Source organism: Aythya fuligula, chromosome 25 (assembly GCF_009819795.1).
Source record: "Aythya fuligula isolate bAytFul2 chromosome 25, bAytFul2.pri, whole genome shotgun sequence".
NCBI classification, from domain to species: Eukaryota; Metazoa; Chordata; class Aves; order Anseriformes; family Anatidae; genus Aythya; species Aythya fuligula.
Window position 1 is genome coordinate 5,899,774 of NC_045583.1, and position 15,859 is coordinate 5,915,632.

The 15,859-nt window shown below is 51.5% G+C and overlaps 1 protein-coding gene across 1 annotated transcript; it reads right to left on the reverse strand.

The window, feature by feature from the left end:
- Nucleotides 1-1,892: 1,892 nt before the first annotated feature.
- On the reverse strand, nt 1,893-11,450 carry TIMM17A (translocase of inner mitochondrial membrane 17A). Its single transcript, XM_032203375.1, has 6 exons — nt 11,393-11,450; nt 7,704-7,803; nt 5,854-5,917; nt 4,364-4,492; nt 3,854-3,964; nt 1,893-2,238 (listed from the first exon to the last, which is right to left on the reverse strand). Exons 1-6 carry the CDS (start codon nt 11,416-11,418, stop codon nt 2,168-2,170), a joined length of 501 nt encoding a protein of 166 aa, XP_032059266.1. The 5' UTR covers nt 11,419-11,450; the 3' UTR covers nt 1,893-2,167.
- Nucleotides 11,451-15,859: the final 4,409 nt, after the last annotated feature.

A 15,859-nucleotide genomic window follows, 5' to 3' on the forward strand; every position in this document is an offset into this window, starting at 1 on the left:
GCCCAGACAGAGCCCCAGAGCTCGGGGAAGCCAGTCCCCTGCTGCAGCTCAGCCTCCAGCAGCTCCCATGCACCCCAGTGCCTGGCACAGCCAGAGCCAGCTCCCAGACACTGCTGGGAGAGGCCACCCAGGACATTCAGGCTGCTGCTTAATTATGGCCCACGAGCAACAGAGGCCGTGTGCCCAGCCCCTGACAGCAGCCAGTAGAGGCCGGTGGTGCTGCGGGCATGCACAGGGGACACTCAGCAGTGTCTGGTGGCCTCCCTCCTGTGCCCATGCAGGAGGCAGTGGGAGCAAACCCTGTGCAGGCTGCCAGTGCTGCAGCAGCGAGGGCAGCGGCCCCGTTCCCTCCTGGCCCAGCAGAGCCCGAAGGGCAGTGCCTGAGTCAGGGCAGAGGACGAAACCCTCGAGCTTTGGAGCCAGGGCACAGGGCAGAGGCTGGCTCGGCTGCTGGGAGGCACGCAGAGCTGAACAATGCCCGGTGCACTAATCCTAGAGAGAGCACAGGAAAACATCTGGTGACTAACACAGCCTCGGATACCCAGGGGAGGCTCCGTGCTGATGATGACTGTAATTTTCCCTCAACTACCAGAGACTTTCCTGTGGCTGGGGTCTCAGCCGGGAATAAAAGCGAGCACGCTGGTTGAGTGACACAAATCAAGCAAATTCCTTACGATTCACCTGAGGAAGCAGGTTAAGTGGCAAAGCAAGACAAGCCTTCACAAACACGGGGCTGTTGTCCTTACGGTTTCTGAAAGTTACGCACCAGCAGCAACTATACGAAATAGCAAGGCACCAGAGCAGTACGACACCTCAGTCCTGGAGCAGTTCTAGGACAGGCAGGGTGGGGGAAACAGCCAAAAAAATGTCCCTTGTACAGGATGACAGGACATAGGAGCTTTATGTTCAGGCTCTTGCACTGGCATGCACACATTGTACAACCCTAATTCACCCGTTTGCCAAGCATTACTCTGACCACTTCTGGTATTTTCATCCTTTCCTACTGAATGGGTCTGCGTGTTTCCTCACAGAGCGCAGAGATCCAACTCCTTCCTGGGCAAAAGCAAAGCCAAGAAGCAGCTCAGATGAAACTACACAGGTCTTTTGAAATATGTGTATTCTATCAGGAGCTGCCAGCAGCAAGCAACACCATTAGCCAGGGCCTTCAACAGAAAACCCTGCTAGATAAGAATTTTTTAACTGCTGGCAAGAGGGAATGTGCCTTCACAACTGGAATTTAAGAGCAAAAACATGGAGCAGGTGGAGCTGTGATACCTTCCAGAGCACTGAAGGACTGGATCCACAGTGAAAAGGTGAGAAACTGTGCTGACAGCATGCAGGTGCTTCACCCTCCAACCCCCGAGAGCTCCCTGTTTTCAGTCCTGATCCCCTACAGACATCTTGAGGAACAGTTCTACAGGGGAAGCTGCCTGTGGCAGACCTCTTCGAGTTTTCTGTGCAAGCCACAGTATGCAGCAGCCAAGCTGAAGCCAAGGTCTCAGCACAGCCACGGAGTTACCATGCTGCCACCTCCTGCAGAAAGGGGCTCAAAGCTTTGTGTATTTAGGGGAAGGACAGAGGTGTGCTGCAGCCTGTGGAGCCACAAAAGAGATTCTGCTTTAACCAAACAACTTGGCAGTAGTGCAGTAAACAAAGAACAACGGTGAAATAAATATTGCTGGAAGCAATTTTCACTGGCTTGCACATTCTCCCAGTAATATTCACTTCAGGAATGTAAAACTGCATGTAGATTAATGCTTTTCCTCAAGCTGAAATCTGTGTAGCAACCTAAATCCGAAAGGGGAGAGGATAAATTCCAGATGCATTCACTGTGGATGGCTAATGCCACATCCCAGAGAAGACTTCACAGACATTCACTTCAGTCCATGTCCAAAGGATTACAAGACTCCATTTGGTCCTTATCTTAAATCTCCATGTATTCTACCAGACATGAATTAACATTACAGCAATGGAATCTATTATGAATAAATAGATCTGTCATCTTCTAACAGTTCTCCTGTTCAGCTTTACACTGACAAGTGCTGAAGGTCCTCTTGGCATGGTTTGTGTAAGAGACTACCACTGGTGTAAAGACATACCGCATCTTGGTCCTCCAGCATTTTAAATTACAGCTCAGGTACAATAAGAACTAGCAGAATGAGGATAATCACTGGTATTGTCTGTAGTCGCCAAATGGAGGTGGCTGCAACTGGGAGGGATCGTCTGAAAACTGAGGGCCTGCGAATAAGGAGAAAGAAAAAGAGTCAAATAATAAATATGAAAAGATGAGACATTCATCCTACTAAAAGCATGAAACACATTCACAGTGTTTTTCTTTAATATAAATCCCTTCTAAAATTAACAAAGCCAATAACAAGACTTTACATTTTTTTTCCATTCGAAGATGTTCAAGAGCTTTACACATTGACAAGAGCCCTGTTCCCATAAGGCACATATTTTTAGCTCCTTTACTAATCGGGAAATGAATCAGAGCAGTGAGAGGGAAACGTTTTCAGTCACCTAAAGGAGCTGGAAACCTATGCCTTATTGCCCTGCAGTTGAACCTGGCCATTCTGTACAGGTTTACCCATGGTAACTCGCCCCACAACAAGGCAAGGCAGTGGAACGGAACGAGGCATTGTGGAGCCAGCTTCCCGACTCCTCTTACTGATGTCCTGCTGGAGGGAAGCAATACGCTTATTGTATGCCAAGTTTAGAGAGAATAAATTATAACAGACAGATGATACCCTTTCACTAAAGCAGGTTCATTTTAAAATGCTCTGGTATTAAGAACAGAAATTGTAACAATTTAGTCTGAACAAAGAACGTCAGTGAACAAACCCGAGAGAGGAATCCTATCAGGAATTAGTGGCTTGCCACTAATCCTTTCAACACTAGTGGTTTTGTCTGTATTGCTCCCAAAACGAGGTGGGGTAATGGAGATATTAATTGTTTCACCCTGCCAAGTATTTATGTAAATGGTTACAGACTCTGCTCACTGACATCTCAGCTTGTTTTTCTTAGGAAAAAAAGGGGATACAGGTTTTGGAGTGGTTTTAAAAAGGAAAAACAAAGCACCAGCATTACCCCTCTTTGACATCTGCCCTCTGCATCTGCCTGCCGATCTTTACCTCCTCATGTGAGCCAGGGTTACCCACACATCTGCACAGGGACCACAGCCAGCCTGACAAAACCCTGCATCTCGCACCCAACTTGCTGCTTGCGATTCCCTCAAACCTGGCGTCTTGCTCACTGCCACCTGAACTACTGCTGCCACCACGTGTCAGGGCTGTGTGGATGTACTGGGGGACGGGGCAGAAGACCAGTTCCATGATCTGGCACGTTGTCATGTGGACATCCTCATTTTCAGCCCCACAGCGCCCGGCCACGCAGTGGGAAGGAGCAGCAAGAACCCACAAGTCCTGCTTGGGCCTGAGTCAGCAGGACAGGGCTGGGGCGCCTGTTCCCGTAACACCACCCACGTCTGCACATTTTGCTCAGTCCAATCCCAAATATCTTCTCCACCCTCTGAAGCCCCAGAAATGACCCACGTCCCACTGGGCCTGGAAACCCCCAGGTGCACCACATTCCTCTGCCTTTACGTTGCTGAGTGACAGCCAATCTTTCCCTTCATTTAGACGTGGATTTCTCTAGAACTGTCATCCCACAGACAGAACACTGGAAAGCTCTTGCATCATCACCAATGTGCGGCTCTTCCTTCACTTTTTACAGCCTTAGAAGCTGGGAATTGGCTGAGTAGATTTACTCCATGATAAGAGTGATGACTGGAAGAGGTACATTAGTAAAGACTGCATAATAAAAGCCTCGTGCTACTGCAGCGATGGCTCCTTACCATTAGGGAACTGTGTGGAGGCAAATCTTGTTAAGAGAATACCAGCTCCTTCAATTAAAGCTAGGAGAATTCCTCCCATTGCAGCAGACCCAACCATGGCAACAGGTCCGTCTAAAAATAAAAGTACAAAACAACATTTTTTTCTTTTTTCAGCGCATTACTTTGCATATTGTAATTCTCTTTCTATAGTTATAATCTCTCCTATGGGCAGACTCAGAAGCAGTCATTTTGCATTCATTAAGCCTCATTAGTATCATCAATAAAGAGATAATTACTAAGCAATTCTCCCCCTTCCTCAGGGAAACAAAAGAACAACGGTAATGTCTGAGAACATAATTATTACTTTCATAAGCACAGGACAAAAGTCTAAGATTATCTTTCAATTTCTCTTACAAAGTAAACTCCAGTTTGGGTATCACACAATTCCGCTTCGCTGCAACGATGAGAACTGTACATTTAGAATACAGAAGCTTTTTCAATTACTATGCTCCCAAGAGCTCAATTTCTTACTTCTGGCAGCTAATATGGCTCCAGTTAGGGCTCCGCTTGTGATTGAATTCCATGGATCTTCTTTACCTCTCATTCTGACCATACTGCAGTCAATCATGGAGAAGAGACCTCCCCAGACAGCAAAGCTACCTGTTGGAAAGTTGGCAAAAAGGCAAAACCAGTTTAGAAAAAGCAGGCAAGCAGCCACACTGCAGTCACGTCATCAAGAGGTGGTGTGGTGTTAGCACACTTTCAGATACATCCAATCTCAGCAAGAACCAAACACAGGTCAAAATCAATACTGAGACAAACTCGAAACTTGTCAAGTCACACACACATTATACATACACATATATTTTGTATATAATCTCATTAATTAGTATTTCATGAGAAAAAGATTACCAAGCAGTGATTATAATGGAACCTGCATCCTAATAAAGATGGAATACCTCAGGGAAAAAATAGCATATAGAAAAAAAATGTTTTAAACATATTTTCTCATAGAGAACGATAGAGTAATTTAGCACCTTATCCTAACACCGCTTCTGGCATCTCAGGAGGTCAGAGCTGGTCCATACGGTATGGCAGATGTAAAGAGAACGTGACAATTCTCAGAATGCAAATTCTAAAGTCATTTAACAATAACCGGTATTATAAATGAAAAGAAATGCTCATCCCCAGGCTCATTTTGGGAAAAATGTGTGACTTAGATTAAGTTCAACTCTCCTTAATTGGAGGTGTCTTAATGCCTTTGAAAGCTTGCTATCAGATGCGGACCAGGAGGGTGAATTCCTCTCTCTGTGCAGTCACCACAGGCTGTGGCTGTGGAGCTTTTCGAGCCTGTGGCCCCGATTTCTCTGAGAGGTTCTGCTGCAGCCAATGCATTCCCCTGCTCAACATCACTCTCCCATTTTCTCCTTCTGCATAATGGCACAGAGCAGATCCTTAGGCTTACTCACTTTGATGCTGAACCACCTTTAAGAGCTCATAATGTCATTTTAACTCAAGCAGCAGGTTTGTGATTTTAGACATTTGTGCACAACATTCACTACAAAAAAAAAAAAAAAAAAAAAAAGACTGAAATGTACCTAGCTGACCTTAGAGGAAATCTGAAATCCCAGCCAGATCCACCCACCTATTTCACTGTTTCTCCACGTCTGATGATTTCTCCTAATGAGTGACGTTCATTCCCTTTAAAGCCATGCACACAAGGCACAGGCTCGCAGGCAGCTCCGCACAGAACTGGCTCAAATATGACAAAATGATTAACCCTGGTTTATCACTCCAGGAGCACAAGCATGTTTCCTCCACACCAAAACTAATTCTGGATGCAACAGAACCATATTTATTCTCTGCTTGGACTAACAAACCCTGGTGAAATGCATCTGGCCTGCTGGAAGGCAGCTCAGGTGTCCCTGTGCTTCCATCACGTTATATTCCCAAACTGGGTGTTTGGTATTCCCAAACAGTCCATGGAAAGATGATGGCAACATCAACACAAAATTAGTTACCTCCCAGTTGTGGAGCTCTTGTTTTAATAGCTGTCAAACTTCCCCGCAGTCGGTGGTTTACCCCCTACAACAGAAGAGAATGACAGAATGTAAGAACGAAGCCTGACAGCCAAAATGACTGCATATAGCCCAAACGTGCCCCAGGCCCAACCTACTTCTAAGCACCTTCAATGGCCATGATCAGGAGCTGACAGAAAATGCATTTTTACGAATATTTTACTATTTGTCATGTCTTTGCAATATACCTGGAAGCTACAAAACCAAATACAGCCAGCAGGCATCACCTTAAAGGATTTAAGTTCCAGGTTTGTTTGGTGGGTGTGGTGGGAGTTGAATGAGACATTTAACCTAACACCTTTAGCAAGATAAGCACATTTATTTGTCACGGATATAATTCTTTCTTCCTATCTGATGCCCAACCACTCCCCCCAGTTTGACACCAGCAAACAGCAACATCGGGTGCACGGAACTGCAGGAAGGAGACTGTGGAAAACACAGAAATCCACCTGGAGGAGCACCACAGGGCTGTGTCAGAGAACTGCACGCTGTAATACCGCGTTTCTATCAGTGCTATTTTTCACCAGAAGCTGCAGGCATGGCTGGCAGCAGCAACCTCGGCAGGTGGCCCAAACTCAGCCACTCCTGCTGGTCAGCTGGAGCAGTTTTTCCCCTCCTCACCAGCACAGTCTCAGTAGCCAAGAGGAGCACGCAATTCAAGTTTAAAAGGTGCTTCTGAGCCTTCTGTGTCAAATAGTAAATGTCATCCAGGAATTTCAACAATAATTACTATGCATTTCCTATACTTTGAAAGATTTAAAGCACACTGGGAACACGCAAGTTTTGTTTTAAATACAAGCACTGAGAAGTGTGGATACGCTCACTTAACAAGTATCACACAAATTTTAAATGTGGTTAAGCACATAAACCTATTCCTGTTAAGTGTCTGCGGGATCTGACTAGTTTTGGAAAAGTTATTTAATTTTATTTACGAACTTTACATGAAACTGATAGTTTGTTAAGAAGATTTAGGCAATCAAATTGTCACATAGTAACAGCAAACTAACAGTAAATCTCTGCTAAAACACCTTTCATCCCTTTTAAGTCTTTTCTATAAAAGCCAGAGGAACGTTTTACAATGTTCAAGTAGAAGTTGGATCTTATTTTTATCAGACATCTGTACAACATGTTTGTGGTCAAAATTTTGCAGAAAACTTGAAAGTGAGAACAACTGACTAGTGTTGCCTAAACTTGAACTTCCATGTCTACGCACACTTCTACATTTAAACTGAAATTGCCTTTCAAATAAATCCATTTGTTAAAAAACACTAGTATTTAAATAAGAGATTAGGTACAGAAAGTAACACTCCCTAATATAAATCTGAAGGAGAAGAAGATTTTTCCTTTGAGTCTTCCAGTTTCTTAAAGAAAGGCAGAGGGACAGGGCAGATGAGGAAGAACAACCCAGGCTCTGCTGCTTTACGTGCAGCAGCCAGGACCAAAGGCAGAAACTCAGCTGAGGGACACATTTTGCTGCCCCCATTCTTTCCTATCCTGAAGAGAGATGCCCCTCACCGAGGGAGGGCAGCCAGCTGCAAGAGCCCCACTGCTGCCGTCAGTGGAAAGGGGGAAGGCAGAACTTTAACCCAGACAGATGACGGCCCCCTCTGGATGCTGAGCCATTCACCCAATGGACACTCGTGGTCTGGATTATTGACACGCAGCCTGTTCATCAGTCCCACTCTGTGGACAAGGATTTCCTCCATCTCACCTTCTGCTACCAAGTTTCACTGCTGACGGACAGAGGAAGCAGGGTCGCGCTCTTAATGCACTTCTCAAATGGTTTTACTTACCACCGGGGAATTTCTGAACCCCTTGATAGCTTGAAAAATGCCACCTCCTATCGCTCCCATTGTGAAAGCACCTCCGCAGTCATCTACGATCCTCCAGGGACTGTAATGAAAAACAGAGATGAAAATGCAATGCTGCATCACGTCACCCTGTGTGAGTAACTGAGGGATCCACCACTCGTCCATCCGGTGCATTCCTGTAGGAAATTCCCCATCCGAACGAATGTCCTGGTATCCAAAACCAGCACAAGGATGCAGGAGCACCAGCACTACTGCCTCATGTGCAGCTGAACGGGCTGCGACAACAGGCACGCGCAGGTGTGCGGTGACACGAGCTCACGTTCACCTAGAGCCCAACACCCTGCCTCCATGGGCAGCATCAGCTCCACAAAGAGCTGTTTGAACTCCTCTCATGTGGCACCGAGACGCGTCCATCATGGAAAACGTCTGCACAATTCCAGCTACAGTCAGCTCTGCCCTACTTGTGTAGTGTAAATAACTCGGAATTCACTCTTCTCGTTCTCACCTCGACCTACGGAAAACGTAGGTGGCAAATTCAAACGAGACTCAGCCCACAGGAGAACAAAACGCTGCTTTCCGGAGTTACTCACACTTTTTGTTAGTTCTGGTTATTTGAATGGGAGACTTCAAAGTCATCTTTTGTTAAACTGGGAAGGTTTTTCTGATGCATCCTGGGCCTTTGAAGTTCATTAAAACAAACCCCAGGAATGCTCACGCAGCGCTAGGCAGTGGTGCCAAGCCTGCAGCCTCACGGAGCGCAGGAACAGGCACCTTCCCCCCAGCAAAGGCTTCCAACCATGGAGAGCTGGGCTCTAATTTGGGGTTTGCTGTCCTCTGCAGCCCGCTGCCCTGTAATTCTCTGTCACCAAACACCTCCCGAGCTGGGCGAGCACCAGCCTGCAATTAGCCGTGCTGCCGCTGCTGGGAATTTTGCAGCGTATGCATGGAGTTATTCTGCTTCTTTCATCTTATAGCAAAACCTGACAGCCACAGCTGCTGCACAGGCAATACCCAGCAAGCTGAGCAGAAAGCAGGCTGCGGCAAGATGCACGCTCACAAAGCCGAACCCGATGGCAAGCCCCGTGTTCAGGTTAGCAAATTCTGCACTAAGAGCCATCACAGATGTGAGTATCAATGCGCTTTTCTGATCTCCCTCTGGATTCAGTGCTTCTGTTCCTGAGAGCTCCCTGCAGCACCCAGCTCTGCAGTCCCGCACATGAGAGCACATCTCCATCCACTTGCTCTGGATCCGCCACTTTTCTGTTCCACAGGATATGTAAAAGCTCTTTGCCGAAAGGAAGGAAACACAGCTCCTCTTTTCCCCTGACCACCTGCTACACTGCATATTTTGTCACGGGTTTTCATTTGCTTCCTGCAAAAAAATACCAATTTTTTGTTCCCTCTGCCTAAAGGCCGCCCCAGGCTGCTTTCTCACTTCCACGACCCCTTCCCGACCCGTTCCCGTTCCCCATCTGTGCAGTCCCCGCAGTGAGGTGGTGGCACCAGCTCTGCACAGCAGAGCAAAGGTGAATTGCTGGCTCGCACGTGACACTGCTCCGCATGTTGATTTCGGGTCAGAGTCACTCGTTTTTGTGGGGGCACCAGGATCCCACCCACACCACCACCACCAGCTGCCTCCAGGCCCAAACCCACACTGATGCGGACAGCAGCCAGAGGTGGAAGAAGGGGACGTCCTCCCACCAGGCAGAGCCCTTCCTTTCTACTGCCCTGCCTGGCACGTGCTTTCATCTCACATTCCTAACAAATCCCCTCCAGTTTTGATGAAATTAAATAATTTAGCCCCATTTTATACTTTATTTTCCTCCTACAAAGCCCCCTATTTCCCACGAGCAATGATCAGGAAGAGTTGCGGGCACGCTGTTGTCAGATCTGCCAAGATGAAAAGCGACCGTCTCATTCTTCTCAGCGTTTTTTCTTCTCTCTGTGCCTCCTGTCCAGATTTTGATCTACTGTTATGAATAAAACATCTCATCACAACTCTCTGCCTTTGTTTGCTTGTTAAGAGCGACCCTGTTAAAAGGCTTTCTGGAAATCTAAATAGATTATGTAAAGTGGTCTTCCTTTACCCACAAGGTCAAAGAATTCCAATTTAGCAAACTGTGACTGTTCTTTACAGAAGCTTCACTAATTAGACCCCAATCATGGAGTGCTCTCCTAGATTTTTTCCATCTTTAACCCTCCTTCAGAGGTAAAGCTCATTAGTTGTTACCTTTGGGGTACTTAATTTTCCTCTTAAACTACCCTCCAAGCCTCCGCGGGAGCAGCTTTTGAACGAGAAAACGCCTTTGATGCCAGCACTGCTATCTCATGTCAGTGCCTTTCAACTCCCGGACAGGCGCCGGACGCATCGGAAAGCTGACACAAAACACCCCACAGCCCCGGCAGTTCTCAACCTCAGCAGTGGAGAGAATCAGAAGAGAATAAAAGAGATTATTCCATTATTAATTTGGCACTTATCTGCAAGCTTAATGTTACTGTTACATCTTTCCCTGGCTTTAAGGATGCCCCTCAGAGCAGGGAAATGGGCTGAGCGCAGCGTGCGAGACGTGGCCAGGCTCCTCCAGCAGCAGCAGCCCTCGGATGGCCACCATAGCTGATGGTGAACAGTTTAGGGCTCAGGACAGCAGCTCGGGCAGGGAAAGGCTGAGGGTGCCCCACGCCTTGGGACAGGGCCTGGGGGAACCGCATGGGGCTTTGGGGGATGGAGATAATGGGGCAAAAAGCAGGTAATGGGGTGAAATGTAGGGTGGGGCCACAGCAGCCGGGAAAAGAGGTGGTGAAGGGCCTGAGGGGAAGACATGAGGAGAAACTGAGGGTTTGTTTGACCCAGAGCAGAGCAGGCTGAGGGGAGGCCTCATGGTGGCCTGCAGCTCCCTCATGGGGAGTGGGGGGGCAGGTGCTGAGCTCTGCTCTCTGGGGACAGCGACAGGACCCGAGGGGACGGCATGGAGCTGTGCAAGGGAAGGTTGAGGTGGGCAATGAGGAGCCATTTCTGCTCAGACAGAGCGGGCAGGCGTTGGGACGGGTTGCCCAGGGAGGTGGGGGAGTCCCCGTCCCTGGGGGGGCTCCAGGAGAGGTTGGGGCTGGTGCTTGGGGACATGGTTTAGTGGGTGCTGGTAGTGGGGGGACAGCTGGACCAGATGATCTTAGAGAGCTTTTCCAGCATTAATGATTCCTGTCTCTGTGAGAGGTGGCTGGGCACTGGGACAGGCCCCAGGGACGCGGGCATGGCACCGAGCTGCTGGAGCTCAAGAAGCGTTTGGACAACGCCCTCAGACACTGGAGCCCAGAGGAGGGCCATGAAGATGCTCAGAGCCTCCAGCACCTCCTGCGGGGGCAGGCTGAGAGCGCTGGGTCCGTTCAGCCTGGAGAAGAGAAGCCCGAGAGGGGCTCTCCTGGGTGTGTACGAACACCTGAGGGGTGGGGGACAGCGGCATTTGGCCCGCCCATGAGGCGGCCACGACCGGGCTGTGCGGCGGCCATGGCGGCGCCTCCAAGGTCACCTCCCCCCCCCCCCCCCTCCCTTCCCGCCGCCCGAGCCCCCCCCGCTCTCCCCCCCCCCTCCCCCTTCTCCCTCCTGGCGCGCGCGCCCCGAGCCCGCCAAAGCCCCGCGGCCGCCGCACGCGCCCTTCCCGCGCCCGGCCGCTCACCAGGGCTCGCGCGCGTACTCCTCCATCTTCGCACGCGCCGCCGGCCGCGCCCGCCCCCCTCCCGCCGCGCGATTGGCCCGCCGCAACGCCCCTCGGGCCGCTCCTCCAATGGGGGGTGGGAGGCGGGACTAAGGGGCGCTGAGGTGGCTGCGCGTGCGCCGCTGAGGGCTGAGGGGGGTGGCGATACCGGGGCCGGCGGCGGGTGCTCGGTGTCTCCGGTGTCCCCGGGTCGGGGCGCTGCGGTGCAGGCACGGAGCTCCGCACAGCTCTCGCCTGCAGTAAAGACGTGGGCCGCTCCAGAGCGCGGTCCCTGCGATCCCAGGCCGCGGGCGGGCAGCCCAGCACGGAGCAGGCCCCGCACAGCCCTCACCGGGCTGGGGACGAGGCGTGTGGCAGCCGTCCCGAGGGCGGCCCCGCTGCGTGCCCCGTGTGCCCGAAGCCGGGCCGTCAGCAGAGGAGGTGTCCGTGGGGCCGGTCCCGCGGGCGAGCAGCGCACGGGGCTGGGAGCCCCCAGGAGGCAGCTCAGAGCCGCGGGATTCATCCCCGTGCTGGCAGCAAACGCCAGGGCAGCCCACGAAGCCCCAGAGCTCTCCTCCATCCGTCTTCGCAAGCACTCTAGTTGTAACGGCTCGGTCTCTTTGTCCTCATTTAGCCTTAACCTCCCTTGTAGGACGGTGAATTGCTCGGCTGCAGCAGGCAGCGTGGATTGTGCACCAAGCTCCAGCGAGGCACTTAATTGCTCTAATAAATCATGGGCTGAAGCGATGGAAAGGGACTGAAACGCTCCGCCGGCTTCAGTTTGCTGTTTTGAAGGCTGTCCAGGAGTCCTTGTGAACTTTAGGCTCTGCTGCCCTAGTTATGGGATGGGAGCGCAGCGATGCAGCGAAGGAGATCGCCAGAAGGTGGTGGTGTGGCTTTGGGAAAGGCGGGGAGAAGGGACGGGGAAAAGCTCGGTCTTGTCCCAGCTGCTGTGCACCGGGAGAGCCCGGCAGCAGCTCTCTGAGCCCTTATATCCTCGTCGTTATTGTCACCAGTCCGGCACTGATCCGACCCTTCTGAGGGTGGCAATTTCTTGGTGGCTCACGTCCTTTCCCCTAGTCAGTTAGGGGCTAATTGCATCAGGCTGAAGGATTGTTCTCTGCCCATCCCCTTCAGGCTGCAGGAGAGCTCTCAAGGGACCCAAACCTCCCCCCCCCCCCGGCAGCCAGTCACCAAAGAACCTCCCGTAGCCCAGCCCGGGACAGCGGTGGCACCCCGGGCAGGCTGCTGGGAGCTGTGCAAGGGCTTTCAGAATTTCCCTGCAGCCAGGAGCTGCTTAATTTCCCCATGCATAATGGCTGTTCTGCATTTCCCTCGCTCTCATGTGAATTTTGGGAACTTTGCGGGGGAAGGATCTGTGCGAATTTGCAGTTGGGTTGGGAGAGGAGAGCTGCAGCAGCGTGCTCCAGGGTGGCTGCGTGCTGCAGGCAGGCAGGGAGCTGCTGCTTGCTGTCCCAAGGAAGACGCTACAAAGTGAAAAGATCACTGGTTCGGCCTTTCCTCCTACGGGCTCTGAACGAAGGAACCGATAGAGCAGCCTGGAGGAATCCATCCCTGTTGCAGCTGCACTCCAGCAGCTGATAGGGGGAACCAGAGGAAGGCAGAGGGCCATGGGTGGTGGCACAAGAAGTGGGAGCACAGAGAGCTCTGCCAGACCCTGCGGGGGTGCCTGGAAAAGACGCTTCCTCCTGCTGCCTCAGCTCCTCACTGCTGAGACGGGGCTGCTAATGCTGCTGCGCTCCTTGCGTGGGGCAGAAACACTGAGCGGTGCCTCCGAGGTGCTCGGTTGCTATGGGAATGGGGATCCAGGGAAGTGCAGAGGCTGGGGAGCCTCGGTGAAGATTTGAAGTTGCTGGAGCTCCTCCATGCCGTGCTGTGCCATGCCGTGCTGTGCCATACTGCTCTGTGCTGTGCTGTGCTGCACTGTGCCATGCCGTGCCGTGCTGTGCTGTGCCATGCTGCACCGTGCTGTGCTGTACTGCACTGTGCTGGGCCACACTGTACCATACTGCACTGTACTGTGTAGTGCCATGTTGCACCATACTGCGCCGTGCTGTGCTGTATTGTGCTGCGCTCTCCCACCTGGCAGAGCCTCACAGGGCTGGCATCAATCCCGTGGTGGCTGCAGCACGCAGTCCCCACGCAGTCCCAGTTGCTGCTGGCCTGTGAAGAGCAGCGCACATCTCCAGAGCACCTCTATATTCTCAGGTGAAAACTAGACTTTCTTTCCAGCATTTCCTTTCTTATGGCACTGAGAGCTCTGTGGAATATGGTGCGTTCAGGAGCTATGCTGCCATCCCCTTTAAAGAGATGAGTGACAGCCAAGATGAATTCCACTGAGCCCTCCTGCTATAAACTGACAGGTTTGGGGAGACCCCGCTCCTCTCCCTGCCTTTCTGCTCTTGCTGAAGGGCCTCCGCTGATGAAGGGCCATTCCTCTGCAAGGCTCTGGCTGTTAGCTCTGTGCAGGCAGCTCTGCAGCTCAGCGGCGGAGAGCCCAGCAGACACGGACCCACGGATCAGGGATGGATGTGTGGGGCCTCAGGAGCACCTCAGGGCCTCGAGCACACAGCTCCTCGTGGAGCTCAATGTCTGGAGCCCCTCAGCACAGCAGTCAGGGTCCAGGAACAAAAACACAGAGTATCAGTGGTGAATTTATTCTACCAAAACCAGATTTGCAGTACTGGAAGCAGTCACGAAGCACTAAAACTGGTTTTTGCTGCCCACCCCATGCTTGGCGGTGGGAAGCAGCGTGAGGAGGAAATATCAGGAGATTGCCAGTGAGGTCCCTCGCTGTTCAGCCTTGTCTTTGATCTTTACATTTTCGTTTAGGACCTCGGCACAGGCCTGAGGAGCGCTGGTAGCTTTTCTGATCGTGCCAAGTTTTCTGGAACTGCTGCAGTCAGTACAGATGGGGATCAGGAGATCAGGGAGATAAAAATTATGGGGTGAATTGGGATGAAATTAAGTGCCACAATGTTTGAGAATATGCACTTGGAAACTAAAAACAACATTTTCTTCTACAATCTGGAAAACATCTCAGTTGTGCGGGTGAATCATAGGAAGGCTATGAGCAGGGGCTGGGTGCTGGGATGCTGGGAGATAAATGAAATCCTAGAATGCAACAAGTCTGCATTTCCCGTCCAGATGGGGAATGTCTGGTTTGGAGCACAAGGCACTGGGAGGCTCACCTGGAGCACCCTGTGCCTCTGTTCAGGACGAGATTTGACCCAGGGGGACAGGCAGGGAAGGTGGTGAGGAAAAGAAGGTGGTAATGAAGCTGGTGAGGGAAATCCTACAAGAGCTTATTTTGCAGAAGGAAACCAAAGGACTGCTTGCTCAGACTAGGAGAGAGGTCTGAGAGCAGGCAGTAAATAGCAGGGGAATGATAAAGAATGAAGAAAAGGGTGAAGTCGGCAGTATATCACATGGGTACAAAACGTTGTGCATGGGGCAAAGCCGCTTTGAAATCTGGAGAGAAAGAGCATATCTGCCATGTCCCTCCGGGAGAACTTGCAGATGCCAGTAAGCTTCTTCACGGATTAGGTCGATGGAAAGTAGATGCCTCCAACCAAAGCCCAGGCTTAAGGCACAGCCTGAACCAGAGGCAGAAGACACTCAGGAATTTGGTCTGTGCAGGAGGGACGTCTCTGGGGCTGGGCACGGGGAAATGGATGAGCGGCTGCAGACCCCCTGCAGGGGCCAGGGAACCATCAGAAGCACCGATCAGGCGACCCGGGGACGGTTCTGGGCTCGGGCTTTGCTGAGCGAGGAGCGGGCGCTGGGCTGGCACGTGCTGCCTGGTGCCTCCTGGGCTCGCAGGCGCCGGGCTTTGCACGTCCTTCGTGCAGAGCCAGCCTGTGCCAGCACCACGAGCAGCTCTGCCCGGCAGGCTGCACGCTCTGGCTAACCCCACAGATCCTGAAGAGCACCAGGATAAGGGTGAAAACCCCCTGGGGTGGGCACGCTGCTGCGGATTTCAGCCAAGAGCTGTCACCAACATAAAGCTCATCTCCCGAAAATCTGCCCCCTGCTAACAGGGGAGACTTGGGAGCAAGGCTGACCTCTTTATTCGCCCGCAGGCACCCATGGGCATGTGCTGGGATCAGCCCCCAGCCCCCAGCTCCCCAGCCTGCCAGCTTGTGCATTTTTGCGTGTTTTTCTCACTACGTTGGCCCATTGCCTTTAAAAGGCTAAATGCTCCGGACTAAATTTGGTCATGCAGCTCTGCATGGTTCCCTGGAATGTCCTCGGGTTTCAGGCTGCTCTGATAGCACCATTCCCCGCCTCCCGCTGGGCTCCATTGGCTTCCCCGCACCCGAATCGCCGCTGGGCGCTGTTATTGGCCAACTCTTGGGCCGAGGGGTGTCCTCTCTTCATCACTACCAAGCCCCGGGGCTGCAGCGGTTGAGAGCTGCTGCGATTTAA

Coding starts and splice junctions, on each gene's coding strand:
- TIMM17A (XM_032203375.1), bottom strand. CDS start 11,418: ATGGAGGAGTACGCGCGCGAGCCCTG. Junction 5,918..7,703: donor GGTTCAGAAATTCCCCGGTG/GTAAGTAAAACC, acceptor CTTCTGTTGTAG/GGGGTAAACCACCGACTGCG. Junction 4,493..5,853: donor AAGAGCTCCACAACTGGGAG/GTAACTAATTTT, acceptor ACTTTCCAACAG/GTAGCTTTGCTGTCTGGGGA.